General features: G+C 45.8%; 1 protein-coding gene across 1 annotated transcript; it reads left to right on the top strand.

The window, feature by feature from the left end:
- Nucleotides 1-3,183: 3,183 nt before the first annotated feature.
- Nucleotides 3,184-19,453, top strand: LOC131558421 (NADH-cytochrome b5 reductase 3). The gene is made up of 9 exons (XM_058806146.1): nucleotides 3,184-3,270; nucleotides 6,527-6,658; nucleotides 9,625-9,697; nucleotides 11,864-11,970; nucleotides 12,769-12,903; nucleotides 13,749-13,827; nucleotides 13,952-14,037; nucleotides 16,331-16,430; nucleotides 17,443-19,453. Exons 1-9 carry the CDS (start codon nucleotides 3,250-3,252, stop codon nucleotides 17,613-17,615), a joined length of 906 nt encoding a protein of 301 aa, XP_058662129.1. The 5' UTR covers nucleotides 3,184-3,249; the 3' UTR covers nucleotides 17,616-19,453.
- Nucleotides 19,454-20,203: the final 750 nt, after the last annotated feature.

Here is a 20,203-nt window from a genome sequence, read left to right as displayed (position 1 = left end):
AATGGTTTTAAGTTAATTTTTAATAAAATTACAGCTCAGTAGCATCACCAGCAATTTCACAACAAACTGTGTACTTGTAAGTCTTTTAAAATTTCTGTCTTTTGATTTGGATACTTATATAAGATAAATGCAGAGATCCTGAGGAGAGTGAAAGAGTGTGTTTGCCAACAGAAACTAAACACTGATCAAAGGCAAGTTAGATCAGCACAGAATCTGGGTCATTCCTGGGTCTAATGCAGAAAAAGAGTGTGCAGAGAGCAGCCTTGGTATCCACATGGGTGTTATTATAGATATTGGCTTCCTCTGCAGCACAGCCCAGCCCGTGCTTTGTCAAACCCATTGCACGGGGCAGCGGACGTGGGTTTTGTGCAAGAGTTGAGGCCAGGCTGCCTCTGTGCTCTGTTCTTCTTTTTCTGTCCCAAGGGAAGGGGGGGAGTGTTTGGTGCTGTCTCACTCACACGCAGCCAGCATTTCCAAAGGAGGGCAGAGAACTTCTAGAAGTTCTGCCTGACAAAACCACCACCTCAAGCATCAGCTGCTGACCTTTGCCATTGTAAAGGATCAAGGAGATCCTGGGAATAAAATGTTTCTAAAGCATGTAGGCATCTCTGGGCATTTCTGGCCTAAATATTTTACTCTTCCGGTGACAGTGGCCAACGAATAAGTGTTGGTTTGTCACCTCTAGTCTGGTTCTTACACTTCCCTGAGGGGAGAAAGAGTTATTTAAACCTCTTTGGTTAATCTAGAGAGGTGTGAGTGAGAACACTGAGTTTTACAGGCTTCCAGACCAAAGCAGGCAGGGCTCACACCAGCACAAAGGGCACGTTGGGGCTGGACAGGCTCGCTCAGGGAGACTGAGTAAAAGCTGCCAGCTGGAACAAGCACCCTGCAGAGCTACAGCACACTCAGCCCTTGGCCAGGAAAAGGCAGAGCAGGGCTTTGCATGGGTCACATTTTGCATGGAAAGAGGAAAGTTTATGAGACACTGAGGATGCTGGACATTCCCGTGGGAGCTTTGGCTATTGCTGCCAAGACCCACAAGCTGACCCACACTGAAAAGCAGTGGAGACACAGCCTGGGCTGGTCACTTGGAAGCCAGCCGGGTCAGAGCACAGTGAAAGCCAGACATGGGTACACTGAGGTTTCCACCCTTCCTTAAATATTAATATTCAAGTTGGAGCCTCTCCTGCCAGATTTTTTCCCAACAAACTCCGGGATCTCTGTGCCTGTCTCAGTTATCTCCCTTTTCCTAAGCCTCAGCCTCTGGGTCCTGGAGTCCTTCTCTGTAGCCAGTGGTGTTACAGTCCCTGCACTTACTGGGGAGTTTCTGGTGGAGGAGCTGTCATCCTGAAAGAGAAAACTATGAGGATTACAGAGCCAGGCATGGTCTTTTAATAGAAAAAACAGGAATAAATAACTCCATCCTTGCAGCTAAATGTGCATACATGGACTGAGGCACAACCTTCTTAGCATTAGGTTGGTCTGTTAATATTCTTTCACTTCCCAGAGCTAATTCCCAAGTTCAATAAGTTAATCATGATGGACTTAAGTTCTCACAGCCAGATGAGCCAGCTGCACACTCAGCAAACCATGAGAGCGAAAGAAAATATCTGCTTGGGCACACAGGGGCTCAGCCCCTCTGTGTGAGCCTAGGGGATAAGGGAGAACATTTTTTTAAATTACTATTTTGTTTTTAGGACTGCCAAGCATACACCTTTCTTGATTTTGTAAGGAGAAACTGTCTAGGAATCATTGAAGGCATGTTGTGAGGACATAATATGTGAAGACATATTAATTAAAAAGATTTAAAGTGTTTCATGTTTAGCACAGACACAAAGACACGTGGTTATTAGTCACTAATTTTCACACATTGGTGTAAACCAGTATTTAAGGGAGCCTGGCTGAAACTGTATCTTACGGCACAGCTCAGTTCTGGTGCTTTTTGGATAAACATTGTCATTAATTAATCCTTAAAGCTAAGAGAAATGGGATTATTCAGCCTGGAGAAGTTTTGGGGTGACCTCACTGTGGCTTTGCAGTGCCTGAAGGGAGCCCACAGGAAAGATGGGAGAGAGACTCTTGACAAGGACCTGGAGTGACAGGACAAGGGGGAATGGCTTCACACTGACAGAGAGCAGGTTTAGATTGGGTATTGGGCAGAAATTCTTCCCTGTGAGGATGGTGTGAAAAATGCCAATCACTTGTTTTTAAAATTTTTAAAAGTTTTAATAGTAATAAAATGGTTGAAAAAATAGTAACACAGTTAGAGTAATAACAATCGGGACAAATTGAATTAGGACAATATGAGACAATAAAAACAAAGAGTTATGGACATCTGGGTACCTCCTTCTGGGCATCAGGAGCCTGAAAAAGGACACACGGTTAACAGAGGATTAACCTTTAAAAACAACAGCCTGTTGCATATTCATACACCTCATACATGATGCATAAATTCCATTCAAACACAGGATTCTGTCTGGTCATCATCAACTTCTTCCTCTGAATCCTGACAGCGCCTTCAAGGCAGGAAGAAGTTTGTTTCTTCTGATAAGAGAACAATAAATTCTTTTTCTCTTAAAGATTTAGGTGTCCTGTGGCTGCTATCTCGCTGCGAGTCCTTTCTTTAAAAAAAGTCTCTTATATAGCATCGTTTCTATTTTAACATTTTTTATAACCTGAAACTATATTTAATACAGTACTCAAGAGAATTAATACAGCATTACTTTCTAACATAACACATATAATACTCATTTTAATATCTGCGAAAAGCCAATCATAAAATACATGCATTTTTCGCAGTGAGGCCGTGGCACAGGGTGCCCAGAGCAGCTGTGGCTGTCCCTGGATCCCTGGCAGTGTCCAAGGCCAGGCTGGATGTGGCTCTGAGCAAGCTGGGACCGTGGCAGGTGTCCCTGCCCATGGCAGGGGGTGGAACTGGCTGATCCGGACAATCGCTCCCACCCGCGGCAGTCTGTGATTACTCAGGCAAGAGTAATTACCAAAGCGCAGAAGGGCGCTGGGGCGCGCTGCCCTCACACGGCTCCGGGACAGCCATGGCGGGGCGGGGCCGGGCGTGACGTCACGGGCGGGGCAGGACGTGACGTCGCTGGGCGGGACAGGCGCAGTTCATCGCGGCTCGTGACGTAACGAGAGGGGCGGGGCCCGCACTGTGTGTGTCGTCACGGGGCGGGGCGGGCCGGCGCGGTTTATCGCGGAGCGGGGCGGTGCCCGCGGTGTGTCGGGGCAGCGATGGGGGCACAGCTCAGCGTGGTGAGTGCAGGGGGGCGGCCGGGAGCGGGGTCCCTTCCTGCGCAGCCCCGGCCCCGCCCGCAGCGCCACGGGCGGGGCGGTGTCCCGGGGTGCCCCCGCTGTCCGGGGCCGCGCGGTGCCGGGAGCCCCGTGGTGCTGCGGAGGCTCCGGGGCCGTCCCGCGGCTGCCGCGCCCTGGGCTGTGTTGGTGCCTTGTGCCGGGGCGTTTTGCCCTCCCAGCCCCGCGGCTGTCTGTTCTCGTTATTGTTCCTGTTGTTATTGTTGGGGGCTCTGAACGCCTGTGGTGTTTTCCCCGTCAGGATAATTGCAGACTGTAGGTCTCGAGTGGCTGTGTGGAAGAAATTCTTCCCTGTGGGCGTGGTGAGGCCCTGGCAGCGATTGCCCGGCGTTGTGGCTGCCCCATCCCTGGCAGTGTCCAAGGCCAGCTTGGATGGGACTCTGAGCAGCTCGGGATGGTGGCAGCTATCCCTGCCCGTGCTGTGGGAACGAGATGATCTTTAAGGTCGCTTCCAACACAAACCATGCCCCGTGCTGTCTGTGGGCAGCGGGTCTGCAGCGCTGTCAGCTCCGCACGCGTCGCTTCCCTCTTTGCCCAGCTGCCCCTTAGGGATCTTTGCTCCGCTGCTCAAACACTCTGTTCTCCGGGTTTGTGAGAGGGCTGGGTAGAGCTGGATTCAGCATGTGCTCCTTTGGGTGCAGCTGCTTGTAAAGTGCATTGAACGGGGGGGATGAGGCTAAAGCTGCACAAGTGAAGGAATCCCGTTATCCTCTCGTTGGTGTGTGAAACAGATGAGAGGAGTGTTAGCTGCCATTCCTTCAGAGCCAGGGTGTGTGAAGCCGAGGGTACAGCGTGTCTCATGCCCAAGCAGGGTTTGGTTTGTGTGTTTGCAGGGCAGGGCAGCCTGTTAGCCTGTGTGCTGGACTGTGCTGTGCTCACCACGCCCGACACTGCAGTCTCCATGGCTTTTCTCTTTGTTATCACACAGAGCCCTTTTTCCATTAATAAAAATTCCTGCTCTGTTACTAATTCTGCCTTGTCTGTTTGCAAAGATTAGTGCAGCTGGAAATGATGAGTCACGAGGCCCCATGTAGTGATTCCCAGGCCCTGTGGTCAGCCTGTTGCTCTCTGCTGCTGGAGACCTGGTGCTGTGCAGTTATCTTCATTTACATCTTGGTCTGCCGTGTGGTGAGAGTATGTAGGCCACTTTTAACCCAGAGAATGTTTTTCTTAGCAAGCATGGCTTTTGGTAAGCATTCAGCCTTCAGTTCTTCCCCTTTTTTCTGCCCACCTGGTGATAGATCTGAGTAAGGGACTAAAATAGCTTTCTGAATTAGGGGGTGTGCTCTGTCTTTCCAGGCCAAATCCCATGAGACTTGCACTAATTGACCATGAATAACAAATTGCTTTCCACGAGGTTAGTGCTGTGTTAAAATTATTTCTCATTGCCTGACAACAGCAGCTCTACTTTTTGGTTCATTTTAGATAGCCACATTTGGAAATAAAACTGTTTTAACTTATTAATGTCTCATTTGAAACACCTGCTGCAAAGTCAGCTTGCTATTGCCTCCAGACCTCACTCACCTGTTAATTTCTCATTGAGGAGTTTACTTGCTGCTCTGTCAGCTTGAACAGCTTCCTTCCCTCTGCCCGTTTTTGTGACTCGATCCCAAAATGTCTTCCCAGAGCTGCAGTAATCTGATGGATCTATGAGAGTTAAGGAATAATTTTCCTGTGAACTTCAGCTTCTTCAGAAACAACCTTTATGGAGCTATTTCAGTATTCCCAAATAAAAGCGAAAAGTGCAGTGTGTGTATGGCATGGTGTCCCCTCGGGCTGTACACAGTGATGATACATTTTAAACCTGCACAGCAGCACTTCAGGAAGAGAGAATTTATGCTGTCCCACAGTTTTATTATTAATGATGTAGGAAGTTTTTATAGCCTCCTGAGGGACTGCCACAGTTGCACAAATGCTATTCTAAAATATTGTTCAGGTCACTTTAAAATAAAATGAAAGTGAAAGCTAAGCAGGCAGAACTTGGAGCTCATTTTTTCTATTTTTGCTATAGTCAGGCTTTTCCTCTGTTGAAGTGTTTAATAATAAATCACTGAGTCAGAGAGGATTTTTATAAGTAGTTGTGCAGCTTATTCTCCTGCCCCAATGTGAGGAGGGTGGTGTGGTGTCAGAGCGTAATCTGTTCCTGTCTTATAGGGCTTCAGAGGTGGGGAAAATAGTAAAGGCACAAGAAGGGCTGTCCCTTGGCTGCGTCCTGCAGCGTAGCTGCTTTCCCAGGGAAGGGGAGCTGCTCTGCATGCAGGTCTCTGTGGTGGTGGGAGTGCCAGTGCCTGCCCCCAAACTCTGAGCTGGAGGGTGTGTGCATGGTGCCAGCACCCAGCAGCAGCATGGCATGGCTGGCAAAGCCCTGCTCGGCTGCCAGAGAGAGAGCGGGGTCTGTGCCACGTGTGAGACCCCAAATTATGGGGTGGCCTGTGAAGGGGTCTGTGCTACAGTGGCCCCTGTGTCCAGATGGCAGCAGCTCGGGAGCCTGGAGAGTGGGCACACTCTGCCAGCTGCTGGGGCATCTACATCATACAGGTGTGTGTGTGTGGAATTCCCACTCGTGGACCTTCATCCCGATCACTGGGGACAGGAACGGGATGAGCCTGTCAGGGCTGTTTCTGGGTGTCTGGCTGTGTTGATCAGTGTGGTCTGCCACAGGCTTAGGCTGGATATTACTAAAAGGTTCTTCCCCCAAAGGGTGGTTGGGCACTGGAGCTCCCCTGGGAATTGTCACAGCCCTGAGCCCGGCAGAGCACAAGGAACATTTCGACAGTGTTCTCAGGGATTGTTGGGGTGTTCTGTGTGGAATTGGACTGGACGATCCTGATGGGCCCCTCTCAACTCAGGATATTCTGTGTGTATTTGGACATGTGTGATACATGTGTCTGTGTGCCTGCTGGAGGTGGGGATTCAGCCTCCCTGTCAGGGCACCTGGGCATATGGAGCTGTGACAGCCTCACTTTGTGTCCAGCTGCCAGCCCTGTGCTGGTGTGCAAGTGCCTCAACCCAGGAGTGATGCTAGGTCTTCATAAAGCAAATCTGTGGGTTTGGATTTTTTTTTTTTTTAAATAATGCCTCTCTTCCTGCTCAAATAAACTTTTTGGTGGTTAGAGTACCATGGCATGGCACCCCATTCCCTGTCACCCAAATAACTTGTTCTGCACACGTGTCTGACACTGTTTCTGTGCCGCTGCAGTTGCGCCAGGTTGTGACATACCCAATATGGCTGATCTACACCACCTTCATGAGGCTCTTCAGGAATCCCCAGCCTGCCATTACCCTCAAGGACCCAGAAGTGAAGTATGCACTGAGGCTGATTGATAAGGAGGTAGGTGCATGTGCAGTGCTGAGCATCACCATGGGCGCTGTGAAATGCTTACAGCTTCTGACAGGGTGGATACTTTTGTCTTGAGGAAAGGACTTCTTTATAAAAGCTTTGTGTGGTGTAACTTGCAGTTCTGCAAGCAGCTTATTTCCAAACAGCTTAGAGTGGGGAATGCTGCTTGGAAATGATCAAACTCACAGTGATGTGTGTCAGCAGAAATTCCCAAACTGTGCACCACTGACTGGGCTAAGGGACACAAGTCCTGCTGTCAGGCAGAGCAGGCAGCTTTTTCATGGTCAGTGGCATTCAACAGCAGCTGCCAGAACTATGCTTGTTCCTGTTAGTGGATTGATATACTGTAGTGTTTTTCAGGAAGAAAGGTGTTTAAGTCACGCAGTCCTGACAGTACCCAAGCTCTCTCAGCTTCTCTACTCTCTGTTAAAAGTAAAGCCTCCCAGTACAAAATTAAATGCTTGCTCAAGTGGGATACCAGAGGAAGGTCATGATGCTTTCAGGGGTGGATCTTGCCATCAGAAATTGGTAACTAAGCTTGTGGGAAGTGAGCCAAAGCCACCAAAGTTGGAAAGTCTAGGTTTCTATTGGATAAACCCACTATCAAAAGCATGAGAGAGATATCTTGGCTTCTCAGGTGTAAAGTCACACCTGAGGAAATTTTTAGTGTTGACTTTTTAAGGCTATGAGCTATTCAGAAATTTATCAGAAGACTTTGTGCTGGAACAGAGCTTTGTTTGAGGTGCACTGGTGGCTTGGCTTTGAATGGTTCTGTCAAAGGAAACAAAAAAAATACTGTCATTTTGAATCCTGGGTTTGTGGGAACTGAGAGCTTCCCTGTGGCTGGGTGGGGCTGCATTGCTGAATTTATCTCCCAGGTGTGCTGCAACCACACTGTTATTATAGGCTCCCTACTTCTCATGAGGTCAGGAAAAGCTGAGGGAATTGGGATTGTTCAGCCTGGAGAAGAGAAGGCTTTGGAGTGACCTCACTGTGGCCTTGCAGTGCCTGAAGGGAGCCCACAGGAAAGATGGAGAGAGACTCTGGACAAGGGCCTGGAGTGACAGGACAAGGGGGAATGGGTTCACAGTAACAGAGAGAAGGTTTAGATTGGATATGAGGGAGAAATTCCTCCCTGTGAGGGTGGTGAGGCCCTGGCAGAGGCCCACAGAGCAGCTGTGGCTGCCCCTGGATCCCTGGCAGTGTCCAAGGCCAGGCTGGATGGGGCTTTGAGCCAGCTGGAATGGTGGAAGGTGTTCCTGCCCATGGCAGGGGGTGGAACTGGCTGATCTTTATTGTCCCTTCCACCCAAATCCTTCTGTGATTGTGTGATGTGTCCAAATTGAGTCTGCCACACCTGTCTCTTGAACAGAGAAATTAGGAGTATTGAGGCTGCTTCCTAGTACATAGCATAGGAAAAATCTTTTATAATATAGTTAGGTGTGCTAATTTAGTTCATCCCTTAAAAAAGCCAACAACTTCAGTTTGGCTGGTTGTTTTTATAACGGTGTGCATAATTATTTGTCGCCTTTCAGTAGCTTCTGCAAAGCACCAGCCTGCAAAAACTGTTCTTCAACTTTGCATTTGGCAAGGGTGGAAAACTCCTTGGCACTGCAGCTTGAGACAGAAGTGTGTGGCCAAGGGCTTCCAGGTGCTCAGGGCAGTGCCAAAGGGGAGTGACCTTGTGCTGGAAGTGGATCCTGATCCAAGGCTGTCTGTAATCCAGCCTTGATGACACCTTGCAGGGTGACAGGCTCAGTGTCCTGGTTGTGTGACAGAGAGTGGCACAGGCCTCTTGGTGTTGGGGATCCCCTGAGCCTCCTAGTTTCTCACAATTGCCTCACGATGCACCAAAATACTTGTGTTATTCACCTTCAGCTGAACTCTCTCGACTTTAATTGCTCAGGTGATTAAGTGAGAATTCAGAGCTTTGTTCTTTCTGCATACTGTTAAAGACAGCACAATAAAAATGCAGCATTATTGGCAAAAGCCAGTGATTTCCATACAGTCCTGAAATTTCCATACAGAAACAGCAGCAGTGTTAAGTCTACATTAGTTGTCTTTCTAAAGGAATTTTCAGTGGCAGTTACTGCTCCTGAATAGACATAAGTACAGAGAAGCCCTTCTGAGACTGCCAATCCATTCCCTTCTTCCTTCAGGATTTGCCTTAAAATGAGGTACTGTGAACAAAATTTCATCAGTCTGACCATAGCAAGGGAGGATGAGTCAAACTGTGAGGGACAAATTTGTCTCTATTGGTTACTTTAAAAACAGTTAGGCAAACAAAATAAGGGTTACAAAATCCTTAAAAACAGAAAGTCTGGCTGAGGCATTAAGCTGTATGATGTTTCTTTGTCTTTTTCATTTTTTGCTGTGTTTTCCATTCCTATGAATATGACCTGATTTTTGAAACATAAAATTTACATAATATATGAAATAGTGTTCAGATACTTATTGCCAAAATTTTATTAAAGGTGTGACTTTCCTAGTAAAAATTAGAATAATTATCCCAGCAGGACTGGATATATTGTCATAGTTTTGTTCATATCTAAGCACAGTGCTCTTTTCAATTTTATTTACGGATCAATTCAATTTTTACATGGAAAATACTTCAAGGACCTTACCATAGCAAAAGGAATTGGGTTGCTACTTCCATTGAAATGGTTAATTCATCTGAATTTGAGAGATGAAAATCAGAATACTTTGGCCTTGAACTTCTGCATATTTAAGCTTGAAATGAGAATTGAAGAGCTAATTAATTTATGTCTTGTGGCCTTCTCACAGAAGGAAGTGTAAATGTCCATAATATTTGGAAAATTATCATTTAGTCTTAATCAGGTATTAAGTGTCATTAATTCTTAATCCTGCAGCATGCCAGACTTGTCTTGTTTTAGAAGTGAAATCACAAACATTAAATCCCAACAGCAGAGCTGACTGTTCTGATTTTCCTTTTTCAGGAAGTTAGTCATGACACAAGGAGATTTCGATTTGCCCTCCCTTCCATGGAGCACGTTCTGGGTCTCCCTCTAGGTACGTTCCCTATGATTAATCCAAGTGTTGATGGCATTAATTACACTAGAAGAGATTTTGTGGGGTTTTTTCCCTTTGGAATACTGCTCATGTGTCTGTTACTGAGAGCTCTGCAAGATTATCCTTGTGCTGTGAGTAATCTGAAGTGCAGTGTGTGTGAGTGAACATCCAGCTTGTTTCTGTGGAGAGTGGAGGAGCAAACACAGGTCTTCACTTGTACTTTTCCAGTCTCAGCTTTCCAGCATGTGTTATTCCTGTGGGGCTGATTCCCTGCAGTCCCCTTCCATGCCCTGAGGCACCACTCTCATCTACTTCTCCTCTAACACATGTGGTTTACCAGATGATCTACTCACTTCTGAATTTCCTGGAAGGTTTGAATCACCCAGGGGTGGCTGTTTCCAAAGGCCCTGCCACGTGGTGTGGTGCCTTCCATAACAGCTTAGTGCCATTGTTTCCTCCTGCTTGTATAAAGAGCATTTAATTGCGACTTGTGTTTAATAGGACTTCTGCTTTAACAAGCTGCTGCAGTGATTCATGGCTCCTGAGCTTTGTGGTTGTTGTCAGCACCTTTTCCAGGTGTTAAGCTCCATCTTCTTTGGGGTGTTAAAAAATCTCTTGATCTTTTTAATAGCCATGAAAGCTTGTCCAAAATGGACATTGAGAAGTGGTTTGCAGGGTGAGACTTGGGAAGCAGAGAGAGCTGAAAGCTGCAGGAGATGGAAAAGCAGCTAGGAGCAGCAGAGCTGCAGTTGGGTGGCAGATGCTGTTTGGTCCAGCACCAGTTTTTGCCTTTTATCACCAAAACCACTGAAGGCTTCATTCTGAGGGAGAGCGTTGTATATGGCCCCATGCAGAGGCTGCCAGCTTATGTCCTGTCAGGGTGGGGTAAAGCTCTAACAGGTGAGGGCATAAGGCACATTTTCTCTCTAGGAGGGGCAGCTTTTCTGCTCTGTAGCAGTTCTCGTGAGGCGTGCCCCAGCAGCAGCCCCACTGTCCAGGCTGACAGTCTGCAGGGGTCACCAGGGCTCTGTGGTCTGTGCCTGCAGCCTCTTCTGCCCTAGAGAAGGAGCAGGAGCTCCCTGCTGCAGCTCCCTCCAGGTGTGCCCTAGCAGGATGTCTGTAGGCTCTGCTGGGAGGGTTACTGCAATATGATGTCCCTGTACAGCTTCAGGTGAGTGATGATTGCTCATTCCTCAGGTCACCAGGTAGCACATCTTCCCTCACCAAGCTCTTTGTAATCCTTCTGAAGTAGAGAATTAAGCATGCTTGAAGGGTCAGCTGCCTCTGGAGGTAGTGTAATATGGTCATTATGATCATTTGCAAAACAATTCCTGGTAAAATATTCTCTGTTGTCTTCCCATAACAGACAGAGGAGCTGTGCCATTATTGGAGGTGATTTGTTCTGTTGACCTAATGGTGAAAAAAAACCCCCAAAATTCAAAACCTGTCCTTCCCCTCCTGGGTAACCTTCACTTAGGTGTCTTCAGAATAGTGGAAATTTATAGTAAAACCTTCCATAGAAGTTAGTTATTTTCTTGCTTTTTTCAGAAAAAATATATAGACATTGAGAAGAGAAACTGTTGTAGAGAGCTCAGAGGATGTGTGACAGATGGAAACATGGTTGCTGCGTTCACATGTTAAGGTGGAGGAATAGCAGGATTAGAAAAGTGCTTTGTGTCTGGGCAGCCTCAGCAAAGGCAGCTGGAGAGCTCCTGGAGGATGTGAGGGATCTGTGGTCAAAGCAAGAACAGTTACAAACTCAGCTTTAACTAAACTTTACAGCTAATACATTAATAAAGATGTGTGAACAGCATTTGACAGTTCTCCCCTCCTGGGTCCCTTTTATTTGCCTGTACAGGAGAGACAAATCCCATCTTTTGAAAGATCTCAGGTACAGTTCAGGCTTTGGTAAATGTAAATGCATGAAGTTATGATTGACACACAGAATTAGCAGTGGAGTTGTCTGTCCTTCCAGGTAGATCTGTGCATGGCTAACAACTCTGGCAAGGTGTGGCAGTGTCAGGAAAATAGGAAAGGAAGAAGTGATGCCCCAAAATAAGGTAGTTAGAGCTTAGAGGCTGCATTTCAGCACATCCACTGAACGAAAAATCTTTTGAAAGAAAAGTGTTTGAAAACAAATGTTGGAGGTTTTTTTCCCTGCAATAGGGCAGCACATCTACCTGTCTGCACGGATTGATGGAGCTCTGGTTGTCAGACCTTACACTCCAGTTTCCAGTGATGATGACAAGGGCTTTGTGGATCTTGTTGTCAAGGTGAGATGTCATGCTCTGTTCCCAGGCTGGGCAACTTCTGAACCACCTTTACAGTGCCTTTATGTGAAGTTTGGTGTGCTGGCTTCTCTTCAGGAATGTGCCAGTACCTAAAAGTCCACATGGCATTCTGTAGGCACGTCTTTAGTGAGGGTGTCTCATGAGATGCTGCATCATTTGCACCCTCTGTGTAGACCTGCAGATGTTCATATGCTTTTTAATCCTTCTGGAATAAGGAATTAACCTTGCCTGAATGGGCAGCTGCTCTGAAGCTAATGGAATTTGGTCGTTGTGATCACTGAGAGTGATGATCATTATCATTACTGATCCAGAGAGTGGGAATGATTGATTTAATTGGTAAGAATGTGATTTTCAGATTATCACTCTTGTGATAATGTACTTTTGTTTGTCCTCTTGGTAGCTTGAGTACCTATCATTTAAAGCTGTTGGGAATTTAAAATATTAATATCTGCACTGGATTTTCTCTTAGAGTTTTGGTCTTTGGAATCACAGTGTTTTGAGTTTTTTCTTTACTTTTCTAGCCCCTTTTAAAATTGGGCGTAAATTGTGTTGATTTTTATCAATATTTTCTGTGTTGCAGAACTACAGTGGAGAAATCACTGGTCTCTCTCCAAAAATTGGGGCAGGAGTGGCATTTTGATCTTTTGTCAGTCAGACATTGCATTTCTTTATGGAGTAATTGTGTTCTTTGCATGAGGAGTATTTGTACATAAAAATTTGAAGGGCAAATACTCTTTTCTGAGCTGTGAGACTGAATTGCTTTGTTACTGTTTTTGACAGGTCTACTTCAGAGGTGTCCATCCCAAGTTTCCTGATGGGGGGAAGATGTCTCAGTACTTGGACAGCCTGAAAATAGGGGACACCATTGACTTCAGAGGACCAAGTGGCCTCCTTGTGTACAAAGGAAAAGGCAAGGCTGGTTTGGAATATAGAATTTACCCAGAGTAAACAGTACAGGAAAAATGTCTTATTACTATAGAAGTGCTTTTTATTGATGCTGTTCTCAAGTAAGGGATGGGTTTTTTCCATGCTTATATAGGCACAGTTTATACACTGACAAAAACACTGGCAATTTGCACTGTCCACTACTAACTTCCCAAGTAAAAAGGAGCTTTGACTAGGCATTGCTTTTATGTCAATGTAAAATATCTTCTGTTAGTATAATGCAGTCACTAATGTGTCACAAAAACCTTCTGGTAGTTTTGTGTGAAGCAGAACTCTGACACGTGGTTTTCCAGAGCTTTGTATGTAGCATTCATGTTATTCTGGATGAAGAGAGCTGTGAATACAGCCCAACACTTTGGGAAGCTTCAGACTCTGTGTTTGGCTCAAAAAGAGAAAAATGTAAAAAAAAACCCCATGGTACATATTTTATGTTTTTCTTTAAAATCATCTGCTCAGGGAAAATAAACTCTCTGAGCAGATCAATTCCTTTGTGTAGAGCTGTTTCCAGAATCTGGGCCTGTGAATGTCACTGGGGGTGTGGGATGTGAGCAAATTGAAATACAGATGCTGTGTATGCCGGCTGTGGTCAGGGATAAGTCATAACCCCTGTCAGTGTCTGATGGTACCACCTCATGTCCTAAAACCACCTGTCAGGATTGCTCTAATTCAGGACATCCTTACCTTTTCCCTTCTCTGGGAGGGAAGGGTGGCAGGGCTGAAATGAAGTCAATTTAGCAGGATGTGCTGGAAAGGGGTAACAGGAGGTGTTTCCTGCTTGCCTCAGTGTTTTCCATCTCTTTCTCTCTTCAGGCAAGTTTGCTATTCGGCCAGAAAAGAAAGCTGAACCAGTTACCAAGACAGTGAAGTACGTGGGGATGATTGCAGGGGGCACTGGTAGGTACCTGTAAGGATTCATCTGTGGTTTCTGACAGCTGCTAGATGCATTTGCTTACATTTTCCCACTTGTCCCTTCTTTTACTCCCCATCCTCATATCACTGACCTGCCTCTGTCCCCCAGGGATAACACCTATGCTGCAGATCATTCGAGCAATCATCAAGGACAAAGATGACCCCACCATTTGCCAGCTGCTGTTTGCTAATCAGGTAATTCTGTCCTTTTTTTCTGTTTGTAGTGTTTTACTTACCTAGCAGGACTCCACTCAGCAAACGAAATCACAGAGATACAAACCCTGAGGGAAGAAGTGAACTGAAGTGTTGGAAACCTCCCATATAAAAGTACAGTGATAAATTGAGGGTTTAGCATTACTACAGAAAGGATTGCTAATGTTTGCCTTCCTGTGACTCATTGCTCTGTTTCTAATCCAGTTTATGAATGTTAAAGCCCTGCATTCCTTTGTGCAAGTTGTTCATGTTTTGGGCAGACTTTCAGAGCTGTCTCTCTTAGTGGAAACATGAAAGGGGTGGATATTTGTCTCCTCCAGCAATTTCAACTCTCCAGCTTTGCAGCAGTCTTTGTCTGTGGAATCTTTCTGTCTGAGGACATCTTGGGTGAGGCTAAAACTAACTGTGGTCTCCAGCAGCTCCCTCAGTTAGAGAGCTATGATTCTTCTTGGCTGTCTGCTTTTATTTCCAGCCCTTCTGTCAGTTTTTCACTGCTTCTCCTGCTCCTTGAGGTGTGGCATCCTGCAAGCTGGCCAGAGGGAAACTCTCATCCATGGAATCCTTACAAAAGAGATTTCTTGGAAAAGCCAAGTGTTGGTGTGCTGCTGGGCAGTACCCCTTCTGGGCCTGATGTTCTTCTGCTGTGACTCTTTCTGCTTTTTAATTTCTCCCTCTAATTAATATTTGTGTTTGCATTGAGTCCTTATTTGCAGTGAGCTTCACTTCATGCTTGTGGTTTTTAGCTTCTTTAGGATCTCCTCTATTTTTCTTCTCATATTCAGTGTGTGCTCATTCATTTGTGCCATTTTTATGCTACAAGAAAGATGGAGAGGGACTCTTGACAAGGGCCTGGACTGACAGGACAGGGGCCAGTGGCTTCACACTGACAGAGAGCAGGTTTAGATTGGATATGAGGAAGAAATTGTTCCCTGTGAGGCTCTGGCATAGGTTGCTCAGAGAAGCTGTGGCTGTCCCTGGATCCCTGGCAGTGTCCAAGGTCAGGCTGGGGCTCTGAGCAACCTGGAGAGTGGAGCTGGATGGGCCTTAAGGTCCCTTCCAGCCCAGGCAGTTCTGTGATAGCTGAGTTGTAGTCTGAGGTGGTTCTGCCCAGGAGCTACGATCCAAGTGCTGAGATTCCCTGTTCTGAGGAGCCCTGCCAGGGCTCTCTGCTGCTGGCTGGAGCCCTTGGATTTGGCATGAAGTGCAGTGGTATCAGGGCAGGAGGGCCAGGATTTGCTGGGAATGATTCAGAATGGCTAACACAGGGCTGGAGCTGCTTTAGTAGCATGGGAAGCCCAGTGCAGCTGGGAGGGAGAGCCTGGGGAACAGTTCCCTCCCTGTTAGCTATGGAAATATCAGTCCCTGGCTTTAGAGAGTCCTTGCACCCAGTAACTCCACAAATAGGAAGCAGTTTTTAAAAATATTTTAAAGTGTTTAAAACAATGTACATGGGCTCCTAGTGTGCTTCTGGCTGGCACACTTTGAGTTGGCCAGAGCCAGTAGGAGCTTTTCTGGAGCACCCACAGCTGCAGATCCAGGAATAGCACCTTCTCTGGAATAGCTGCTGCACATTCCTGCTCATCCCCACAGTTATGGACTTAGTGGTTACCTCTGTGCCAAATTACTATGGCTGCAGGGGATGGCAGCACTTTCAGTCCCTGCCCTTTTCCTTCCTGCCCAGAACTGCAGCTGCTCTGAGGGAAATAAGGCTTTCCTTTGGCCTTCAGTGATGCTGCATCAGGGAGGAGCCAAACTTGATACCCTGTGTAATGTTTATTGTTCCAACCAGAACTTGATAGCCTTTTGGTTGTTCATTCCACATGCTTTTTAAAAGCCAAGCAGTCTCCATATGGCAATGGTGATGATACTTGAATTGACAAAGGTGAAAAAAACTGGCATTTTCATGTCTGGATGGCAGAGTATGAAGGGGTAGGGAGATATTTCTGTGCAGTCATGATTAGTTTTATGATGTGTGCTAAAAGGGGCTTTATTTTTCTGATTCCCTGATTAAGTGATGGTTCTGCTTTGTTTTATTTTTAGAGGGAAGGCATTGCATGGTCAGGATTTGGAAAGTTATAAGCCTTCTATTAGCTCTGCCACAGGCTAGGCATGGGAATAACTTGGGTTTGGCCAATGGGTTTGGCCTCTTCAGCCTTTGAAATGGAGTTGAACCATCTCTTCCATCTGTCAGGGCTGTGCAGTAGCTGCTGCTGTGTGGCCATATGAGGGGCTGCACTCACGTGCAGGGTGTGATCACTGTTTCCCTGTCCTGCAGACTGAGAAGGACATCCTGTTACGTTCCGAGCTCGACGAGATCCAGGCGCAGAATCCCGCGCGCTTCAAGTGCTGGTACACGCTGGACACAGCGCCTGAAAGTAAGACCTGGAGTGCCACTGCTTGTGAGGCTCAGGAGCCTCAGCGTGCTTTACAGGAGACCTGCTGTGCCATGGGTGTATTTCTGAGCTCCATGATTCATTTCTTAGGGCATTCATTGCTTAGTGAATGTCTGAGCAGCCTCATTCTCCACACAGGGATGCACACAGGCTCCAAGTGTTTCCAAAGCTCTCCTCAGGCCAGTGGCAGTGCAGTGTTCCTCCCATGGCTACACCTGCAGATTTACCATTGTCTCCTGTGGAGGGTGACCTTCTTTTCTCCTTCCCCACAGGCATAAATACAATGTGTTATCCTTGTGTTTGGAGCCTGCCTTGAGGCAGCTGCAGTGCCAGAGGCACTGTGGAGCTCATGGGCACAGATCCCTGCCTAAGCTTGCTGAACAAGCTTGAGGAAGAGAAGGCTAAAGAGTGTCATTCCTTGTGGCTTTCCTTCCTTACCATTCCTTGTTATGCCCACCCACATGAAATTCACACTCGTGTTCAGTGGGAGTTTGGGGCAGAGAAGGAAAAGCCATATATACCTCCTTTTCCTTGTGACCAGGAGTGCACCTCTGGTGTGTTGAGGGAAGGCTCTGTTTCTGTTGTGTCACCCACTGCAATCAGTGTTCTCCTGCAATATCTGATTGCCATTGCTTCTTTGGGGAAATAATGAACTGATCTTAGCAGTTTGGATAAGAGTTCCTCCTTGGACCTCCTCAAGACTGTTCTGCAGACTTTCACTGTCATATATGAAGCCTGACCAAAACTGGGATAAAAAATGTGTCAGTCTTATGGTGCCCAAAAGTTTGGGTCAGCAGCAGCACAGGTTTGTTCTGTATCCTGGGCTGGGAATGTGATGGTTAACCTGAATCCCAGTAAAACTGACTCTCACTGCAAGTATTCTGACTGGGAACAACTTAATCAGCAGGATTTCTCCTTTCTAAAGTGACTTGTATCTCTCTTTTCCTCCTTTTTACCTCATTCCCCTTCCCCTACTTTCATTTTCTTTTAACAGATTGGGATTACAGCCAAGGATTTGTGAACCAAGAGATGATCAGAGACCACCTGCCCCCACCTCAGAATGATGTTCTGATCCTCATGTGTGGACCTCCTCCAATGATCCAGTATGCCTGCATTCCCAACCTGGACAAACTGGGCTATGCCAAGGACATGAGGTTCTCCTTCTAAACATGACTTATTCAGGGATCTTGTGTAGAAGGGAAGGAAAAAGAAAAAAAAAACGTTTAATGGGGAACAGGACAAAGTTACAGAGGTGGCTGATGCACAGTGCTGGGAAAATACATTTATGTTAAAAATGCTTCATATTTTGAAGTGCTTCATATTTTGAAATGCTTACTCTCTGGCAAGTAAGACATGTAACTGTGCTAAAGCTGTGTGTGGAGAGGTGATGATGCCTCGTGCTCTGTGTTGTGTGCTCCATGTACAGGGAGGACAGTGCAGCTGCTCAGGGCAGCACACACTCACTTATGCTTTTTCTTAGTGCTGTAATAAAGTGGCAGTAATATCCTACTTCCTAACACTGTGCATACCCAGGATTTTATTAAGTGTGAACTATGAAAGCAATGACAAGTGTTGGATTATTCACCTTGCTTATGCCAAATTGTAATCCTTACAGAGCTCTGAGGGCCAGGAGTGTTTGCCTTGTACTCATAACCTTTGCAACATCAGTTTAAAGATGCTTGTTGAGTTGAAGGATGCCAATGAACATTTATGGCTGAAGGTGTTGCAGCTGCCTCCTAATCAAAACAGAGAGGTAGGCAGTGATAAAAAAATTGGTTTCCTTTGTATTTTGCAATAGACTCTCTTAAGTGCAAACACTTTTCCATCTGGTCAGAGTTCTCATCCCTGGGCAATGAAAGAAACTACAGAAGGTGACTTTGGGTACTGTTCCAAAAGTACCTTGAATTTTTTGCTTGATAATGTGTGGGATACTGAAAAAAAATTATTAATTTTGTATTTACTCCTAAGTACCAGGTGATGGCATAGGAGTACAAAAGCAGTTCTTCTGCATGCCCTGTGCAGTGAAAGAAAATGCTGGGTGGAAACTGGATGAGATTTCCTTGTGCATTGTTTCCCAGAGGTGGGTTTGGGCTGAAGGGAGCCCAGATTTCATTGCCAGGGGTTTGGGCAGGCAGCCCTGCTCTGGGTGCAAGTAGCACCTGATCACCTTTGTGTCTCAATCAGGCAAAGCTCCCCAGGGTTTGCTTGGGAAGGATGCATGGGAACAGCCTTAAATCACCAAACTGACAGCAAATTCAAGTGTCTCACTGAGTCTAAAACTGTTTCCTAGAAGCTGTTTACTACAGCTTCAATTCTTATTTTTTAATATCCTTTTTTTACAGCAGCCTTTTACTTAGTTTTTAGGACACTGCAGGCATGTTGTGTGCCCAACCTTCTGCTTCTGACCAGCAGAGATGCTGCTGAGGTTAGAGGTGTCCTGCAAGGAGTGTAGGGAACTAAAATCTTTGTTCTGGTGGTGACATCAGAGTGACTGGGAGGGTATTTAGTCATGTGTGAAGTACTGTGGGTGCTGAGGTAGATACAGGTGTCAATGTACAATAGCAATTTTTTAAAGGCTGGGTAGGGATTCGAGGTTATAGCTCACTGTGTTTTCTTTTGTGCCACTACAACTGATGGGTACTGTGTATTTAAAAGGTTCACTTTTCAGCAAGAATTAAAAAGCAAAGATACTACAGTTAATTTAAGGAACCTCAACTAGATAATACTGTTATTAATTTTATTAATTTGACATTTGCCTCAAGTCTTGAATTTTTTGATGTCTGTTTCTGAAACTTGTTCTTGAATACTATGCTCCAAAGTTGAAATACTACTCAATTTTTCAAGTTTTAGTCCCTTTCTTGGAAGGCAAAAAGCAGAAATATGCGAGAAGTGGTCTTGCTGCTGGTCTGTATCACTGTGGGATATGCATAGATTTTTTTCTTTATTGTATTTGCCAAGGTCATTCTCATCCTTTTTTATCCTGAATAAAGTTTTGAAAAGCTGAGTTTCATGAGAACTGGTTCATATTTTGATTATTCTTAACTTGGAGTTTCCCTTGGCACCGAAATCAGTGGGTAAATCTAACATCTCCTTGAAGGGCCATAAGATCCAACATGGCCAGTCACCAGTTCCCTCAGGATCTGTTCATTTAAAAATTTCAGGTTTAATTTGCCAGACTTAAGGTTTTGGCTATTTCATGATCAAAACAACAAGAAATCTGTGAAACTTAACTGAAGCTGGCTAAAAGTGGTCCCTGCTGATGACTAATTGATACAACTCATTAAAAAGGAGGTAGGATAATAAAGTAATTCCTGGCTTTCCACACTAAAAATGCAGTACAGAGGATTCAGTTATCCCAAGGGTTTGGGGGATATTTGGCACAAATTTGTGGTGGCCCAGGTTGGACTAAGCTTTTAACAGTCCTTGGATTCACAGGATTGGGCATTCCAACATGCACTGCACAGGTTTTTGCAGGAAAATCCCTTGATTCCCAAATCCATGGGAGTTCAAAGCAAAAACCCCTGGGAGCTGAAGGCAAGAGGATGTTTCTTGGGCATTTTGAAGTATTTGATGTGTCCTAAATATTAGGTTTGAATAAATGCAAATTTTCCAGGATTGTGTTTGGAGTTGCTGGTTTAGGGATGGCAAGGTCTGGATTTGGATTTTTGGGCACTCCCACCGAGCACTCCTTGTGTCAGCTTTAGGTCTGGACTGGTGGGAATTGTTGGAGGAAGGAAAAGGGAATTGAAATGCAC

Source organism: Ammospiza caudacuta, chromosome 5 (genome assembly GCF_027887145.1).
Source record: "Ammospiza caudacuta isolate bAmmCau1 chromosome 5, bAmmCau1.pri, whole genome shotgun sequence".
NCBI classification, from domain to species: Eukaryota; Metazoa; Chordata; class Aves; order Passeriformes; family Passerellidae; genus Ammospiza; species Ammospiza caudacuta.
Note: the sequence above shows the minus strand (reverse complement) of the source record. Positions and strands in the feature narration are given on the sequence as shown.

Bases quoted from the DNA above. Each gene is read 5' to 3' on its own strand.
- LOC131558421 (XM_058806146.1), top strand. From the start codon at position 3,250: ATGGGGGCACAGCTCAGCGTG. The intron at 9,698-11,863 runs GTACGTTCCCTA...TCCCTGCAATAG, and splicing joins CGTTCTGGGTCTCCCTCTAG to GGCAGCACATCTACCTGTCT. The intron at 12,904-13,748 runs GCTGGTTTGGAA...TCTTCAGGCAAG, and splicing joins TGTACAAAGGAAAAGGCAAG to TTTGCTATTCGGCCAGAAAA.